Source organism: Bison bison, unplaced genomic scaffold (assembly GCF_000754665.1).
Source record: "Bison bison bison isolate TAMUID 2011002044 unplaced genomic scaffold, Bison_UMD1.0 scf7180017864482, whole genome shotgun sequence".
NCBI classification, from domain to species: Eukaryota; Metazoa; Chordata; class Mammalia; order Artiodactyla; family Bovidae; genus Bison; species Bison bison.
The window spans coordinates 2,778,220-2,784,665 of record NW_011495042.1 but is presented as its reverse complement, the minus strand read 5'-3'; the positions used below and the strand labels follow the sequence as shown (position 1 = coordinate 2,784,665).

The window sequence follows — 6,446 nt, the reverse complement described above, 5'->3', positions numbered from 1 at the left end:
ACCATCTGCAGTGATTTTGGAGCCCCCAAAAATAAAGTCTGACACTGTTTCCACTGTTCCCCATGTATTTCCCATGAAGTGTTGGGACTGGATGCCATGATCTTCATTTTCTGAATGTTGAGCTTTAAGCCAACTTTTTCACTCTCCACTTTCACCTTCATCAAGAGGCTTTTGAGTTCCTCTTCACTTTCTGCCATAAGGGTGGTGTCATCTGCATATCTGAGGTTATTGATATTTCTCCCAGCAATCTTGATTCCAGCTTGTCTTTCTTCCAGCCCAGTGTTTCTCATGATGTACTCTGCATATAAGTTAAATAAACAGGGTGACGATATACAGCCTTGACGTACTCCTTTTCCTATTTGGAACCAGTAACTCGGTCATCTTAAATTTATGAAGACTTTTTTGTGGCCTAACATAAGATCTGTCCTGGATAATGTTTCATGTGCACTTGAGAAGACTGTCCCACAGAGATAGTGTGGGTTTGGTCCCAGACCACCACAATAAAGCAAATAACACAATAAAAGGAGTCGCCTGAATTTTTGGATTCCCAGTGCACATAAAAGTTATATGTAAACTATACTAGTCTGCTGCTACCGCTAAGTCACTTCAGTTGTGTCCAACTCTGTGCGACCCCGTAGACGGCAGCCCACCAGGCTCCCCCATCCCTGGGATTCTCCAGGCAAGAACACTGGAGTGGGTTGCCATTTCCTTCTCCAATGCATGAAAGGGAAAAGTGAAAGAGAAGTCGCTCAGTCATGTCCGACTCTTAGCGACCCCCTGGACTGCAGCCCACCAGGCTCCTCCATCCATGGGATTTTCCAGGCAAGAGTACTGGAGTGGGGTGCCATCGCGTTCTCTGAAGTATGCAATAATAGCATTATGTCTAAAACAATGTACGTACTTTAAAAAACACTTTACTGCTAAAAAAACTAACCATCATATGAGCCTTTAGCAAGTCATAAATAACATTAGCGTTAGTAACATCAAAGATCACTCAGCACAGATCACCAAGACCAGTGTAATAATGAAAAAGTTTGAAATATTGCAAAGTTACCAAAGTGTGACACACAGATGGGAAGTGAGTAAATGCTATTGGGAAAATGGTGCCAGTTGAATTGCTCGACTTAGGGTTGCCACAGCCTTCAGTTTGTGAAGAACTCAACTTGAAACAAGATACAGTAAAGTGAGACATGCCTGTATTCTACTGCTTTGGGTGGAACATTCTCTATATCTCTGTAAAGTTCCTCTGGTCTAATGTGTCCCATAAGGCCATTTTCTGGATGATCTGCCATTGACATAACCCTACTGTTACTGTAATACTGCCTATATCTCCCTTCAAGTCTGTTAATATTTGCTTTATGTATTTTGGTTCTCCTATGTTGAGTGCGTAAATGTTTACAAATGTTACATCCTCTTTTTGGATTGTCTCCTTTGTCATTATCTAATGCCCTTCTTTGTCTTTTAGTGCGGGCTCTGTATTAAAGTCAGCTCTCTTGGTTTCCGTTCGCATGGAACACCTTTTTCCATCCCTTCTTTTTCAGGCTGTGTGTGTCCTTCAGTCTGGAGTGAGCCTCTTACAGGCAGCATACAGATGATCTTGTTTTTTTCTCCTGTCAGCCATCCTTCCATGTCTAGTTGGAGAATTTAGTCCACTTACATTTAAAGTAATTATTGATAGGTATGTACTTCATGCTGTGTTACTGTTTTTTGTGGCTTTTCTACTTTAGCTCTCTTACTTTGTAGTTTGATGACCTTTATCCTTGGGCTTCCATGCTGACTCGGACAGTACAGAATCCCCCTGCAGTGCAGGAGATGCAGGTTTGATCGGGTCAGGAAGATCCCCTGGAGAAGGGAATGGCTGCCCACTCCAGTTTTCTGGCCTGGAGAATTCCGTGAACAGAGCAGCCTGGTGGGCTGCAGTCCATGGGGTCACAAGAGTTGGACACGACTGAGTGACTAACGCCGTCACTCTCACGTTCAGGTTCCTCTGTCATTGTCTCTTGTGTATCTGCTGTATAGATTTTTGCTTTGTCATTACTATGGAGTTTACATAGAACAGCTCATATTAATAACAGCCTATTTTAAGTTGATAACTTAAATTTGTTCCCATTCTAAAGCTCTATATTTTTATCCTCCCCCACCCACTTTTTGTTTGATGTCACATTTTACATCTTTTTATTTTGTGTATCCTTTTAATTACTGTAGTCACAGATTTTTATTACTTTTTTAACCTTCATAATAACATCATAAGCAATTAATCCACTACCTTTAATATATTTTTATATTATGAGCATAAAACATGGAAGACTTATACTTTTATATGTTTTCTTGTTACTAATTAGCACCCTTTCTTTTCAGCTTAAAAAAGTCCCTTTAACATTTCTTGTAAGGCCGGTTTAGTGGTAATGAAATCCTTTCACTTTTGCTTGTGTGGAAAACCGTCTTTCCTTTACTTCTGAACAGTAACTTTGCAAGGTAGAGTATTCTTGGTTGGAAGGGTTTTTTCTTTCAGCACTTTGAATTCATTTGATATCTTGATTGTAGTGATGGCTTTACAGGATATGCTGATGTCAAAGTTAATCAGCTTGTGCAGTTTATGTGCTGTTAACAGCAGTTAGATCTCAAAGCTGTCTTTACAGGTTGGAGTGTAAGGAATGCAAAGTGTTATCAGTATGCAAAAACTCAGGGACTGTTGTTTTCATAAGCCATTCTGAGGTATCTACTAGAGAGAATAAGTTTTAGACAACAAAAATGGCTAGAAAGACATCCATATAAATATACAGTTAGTTGTGAAGACCATTCAGTATTAAACTGAATGAGTCCTGGTCATGTGCTCGGCTAAGATAGATAGAGTATAACTATTTAAAAATGGTGTGCAGCACAAGCAACTGGAGATCTAGACTTCTTCATGTTGGTACCATCCACACAAAAACACCCCCTCACCAAAAAACAAAACAGTGGGAGAATGGAGTTCTTACGTTGCTGAGTCGTGTCTGACTCTTGGCGACCCCATGGACTGATACAAATACTACTAGGTATCATGTTGATGGCATTATTATTCTGAGACCATCCTGCTGTGTGTCAAATGAAATAAAATGAATAATCATCTGTCAGTGAACATCCTTAACACCAGAAGTACACTTGAATTAGTTTCTCACTGAAAGAATCCAGAGCTCTTCTGGAAATGGCCAATCCCAGGTTTTGAGGCAGGAAAGGAACAAACATCTTGTTATGCCAGATAGAAAAGAAATCAGTGACATACTTAGACATATTAAGGTTATGTCAAAGGAGCCACCTTGAACAGGCTCAAAGTGCCGAAGATGGGCAGTTTGAGTGTAAAAAGTGAGAATGATTGCAATGAACCAAAAGCCATCAAATATGCTTAAATCCATGCCTTCATCCTGATAGTTATTTAATAAAAAAGAATCAGTCATCTTTGAAGAATAACAAGAAACTGGTTCAGAAGGGATTAAGTGTTTATGCTGCCTTTCCTACCTGATCTGTACCCCTGGGGGGAAGCAAATATTAGTGAATGAAATAGCCCCTGTGTGGAGTATTCCATGTAATAAATGACAAAGGATAGAATGACAGTATCGCCATTTTGGAATGCCCAGTGAGTTAAAAGAGGCATAAATTATTGACGTGGTAATAACACAGAGAGAGAGACAGTCTGAGGTCGTGTGCCTCCTGCTGAAGGAGTACACCATACTCTGTAGTCCTGGCAAAAGGAAACAAACCTGAATCTGATCAGTAAGATCATAGGGAGAATCCATAAATGAGAGATGCAAGAAACATCAAAAAAATGTTTTTACTCACACTGGTCAGAATAAACATCATCAAAAAGTCTACAAAAAAAATAAATGCTAGGGAGGATGTGGAGAAAAGGAGAGAAGCATCCTGCACTGTTGCTGGGAATACAAATTGATGCAGCCAGTATGGAAAACAGTGTGGAGACTCCTTTAAAACTAAGACTAGAGCTACCGTGTGGGGGATATATGTCCCATTCCTGGGCATGTATCCAGAAAAAGTGAGAACTCTCCTCTGAAAAGATACACGCACCTCATTGCTCATAGCAGCACTGTATTAGCCGAGACGTGGAAACAGCGTCAACGTCCGTAAAGAGAGGAACGGATGAAGATGATGCGGCACGCACATATACACACACATACAGTGGGATATTACTCAGCCATACGGAGAACAAAATGATGCCATCTGCGGCAACGTGGATGGACCTAGAGATTATTATAAAAATAAAGTCAAAGACAAACACCATATGATATCTCTCATATGTGGAATCTTAAAGATTGGTGTAAAACACAGCCTCACAGACATAGAAAGCAGACTTACAGGACTTCCCCTGGTGGCCCGTTGGTTAAGACTGTGCTCCCAGTGCGGGGGGCGTGGGTGTGATCCCTGGTTGGGGAACTAAGATCCCGTATGCGGCACAGCGTGACCCAAAAAAGGAAAACAAACTTATGGTTACCAAAGGGAAAAAGGGCGCGGATAGATTAGGAATTTGTGATTAACACGTACCAACTGCTATATAAAAATAATAGCCAACAAGGAATTACTGTATAGCACAGGGAACTCTATTCAGTATCTTGTAATATTAATAACTTAAAATGGACAAAAATCTGAAAAAACATATATGTAACTATCCCTTTGCTACACCTGAAACTAACACAAGTCTTGCAAATCAACTACCTTTCAATAAAAAAGAGATACTGCAATTCAAATATATATTTTTAATGGCACAACTACACTGGTGCCTCGGAATGCGCATTTGGGTGATGAATGTGCTAAAATAAATAGAAATCAGAATAATGTTTACTTACGGGGAAGAGGAGCTGTGATTCAAGTAGGACACGAACGACAGAGCTTCTTGGGCAAATGGTCATTTTATTTTTTGACCTGGGAGTGACTGCAGGAGTACTTCAGAGTGATTGATGAATCCATGTATTTACTTTGTGTGGTTTTCTGAAATCTGTGCCCTCCCTTCGTATATTTGGAATATGTTCTGTCTTTTAAATTCCTGAGAGTCCCTGCTTCCTACTTTAAATGCATGTTGCTGAGAAAGACGTGCACTGTAAGGAATCCTTGAAGCAGAGTTCTGGGTGGCTAATCCTTAGTTCATTAAAAGAGCTGTCCTGCATAATCCAGTCCTGAGAATTGGAGAGGAGATGATCACCAGCCTTGGGTCTGCAGAAGCAGTGTCCTGTCGCTGGGCCAAGGGGCAGAGCCAGCACGAGACCCTCTCCCTGCAGATCGGCTGCAATGCTGTCAGCTGGGCCCCTGCCGTCGTACCCGGAAGCCTCATAGACCAGCCATCCGGGCAGAAGCCCAACTACATCAAGAAGTTTGCGTCAGGCGGCTGTGACAACCTCATCAAACTGTGGAAGTAAGTGGAGTTGGTGACCTTTTTAAGGGGAATCTTCTACCCTGTCTACTGTCCACCGTGACTCAGCCTCAGTTCACCAGACACAGAATCACCTTTTCCCCTTCTGCCCATTGAATACTATCTTCAGTCTGTCAGAGGACATCCTTTATTTTAAAAAAAGTCCAAATCTTGCCCTTTCCTCGGGCGCTTTGACTCTTCCTAACTGCTGTTATTTGGCTCAACAAATGCTATCAGAAAGATGGAGTAGCTTCTCCACCCCTGTGGAGCCTTTGGGGCGGGGGAGGAAGGGAGGTGAGGGAATGGTGCCTGGACTCTGCCTGCTGGATTCTCCCTCCCGTCTCCCCTGCTAGGGAGGAGGAGGACGGCCAGTGGAAGGAAGAGCAGAAGCTGGAAGCCCACAGTGACTGGGTTCGAGATGTGGCCTGGGCCCCCTCCATCGGCCTGCCTACCAGCACCATCGCCAGCTGCTCTCAGGTCAGTTCAGAGCCATGCAGGCGGCCCACGTTAGTTAATCTCGGGCAGTCCCGTCGGCCCTCACAGTCCCCTGGGGAAAGTGCTTGGAGGGGCAGGAGGCTGGCCCCTGTGGACCACTGCAGGTAAGCGCTTCTGGAGCCCGCTCGCCTCCCAGTGAGGTCTTGACCAGAAGCCACAGTGGCTTTCTTCCACTGAGCCAAGAGCAAGACCAGACTCAGGACTAGTTCCCCTCCTGACCCTTTTATGGAAAGGGATTGGAGCTACCTGGGCATTAAGAGTGTTCCCAAGCAAAGACTAGGATCAGTGGGAAATCCTAAGACCTTGGGCTCATCTCCTTGCTCATGCTTCCCAGACAGAAAAGACCCAGGACAAGCCTTTAATTATATGCAACCACCCAAGATGAGGCTTCCTTGATAGCTTAGCTGATAAAGAATCCACCTGCAATGCGGGAGACCTGGGTTTGATCCCTGGGTTGGGAAGATCCGCTGGAGAAGGGAAAGGCTACCCACTCCAGTATTCTGGCCTGGAGAATTCCATGGACTGTAGAGTCCATGGGGTCACAAAAAAGTTAAAC

At 43.1% G+C, this 6,446-nt stretch overlaps 1 protein-coding gene across 1 annotated transcript in view; it reads left to right on the top strand.

Annotated features, from left to right (window-relative positions):
- The window catches only part of SEC13 (SEC13 homolog (S. cerevisiae)), a 35,636-nt gene that overhangs the window by 21,352 nt on the left and 7,838 nt on the right, over window positions 1–6,446 (top strand). Inside the window, exons 6-7 of the mRNA XM_010862429.1 lie at window positions 5,265–5,398; window positions 5,749–5,872. Coding sequence (XP_010860731.1) covers window positions 5,265–5,398; window positions 5,749–5,872 — 258 coding nt within the window. The remainder of the gene's footprint in view (window positions 1–5,264; window positions 5,399–5,748; window positions 5,873–6,446) is intronic.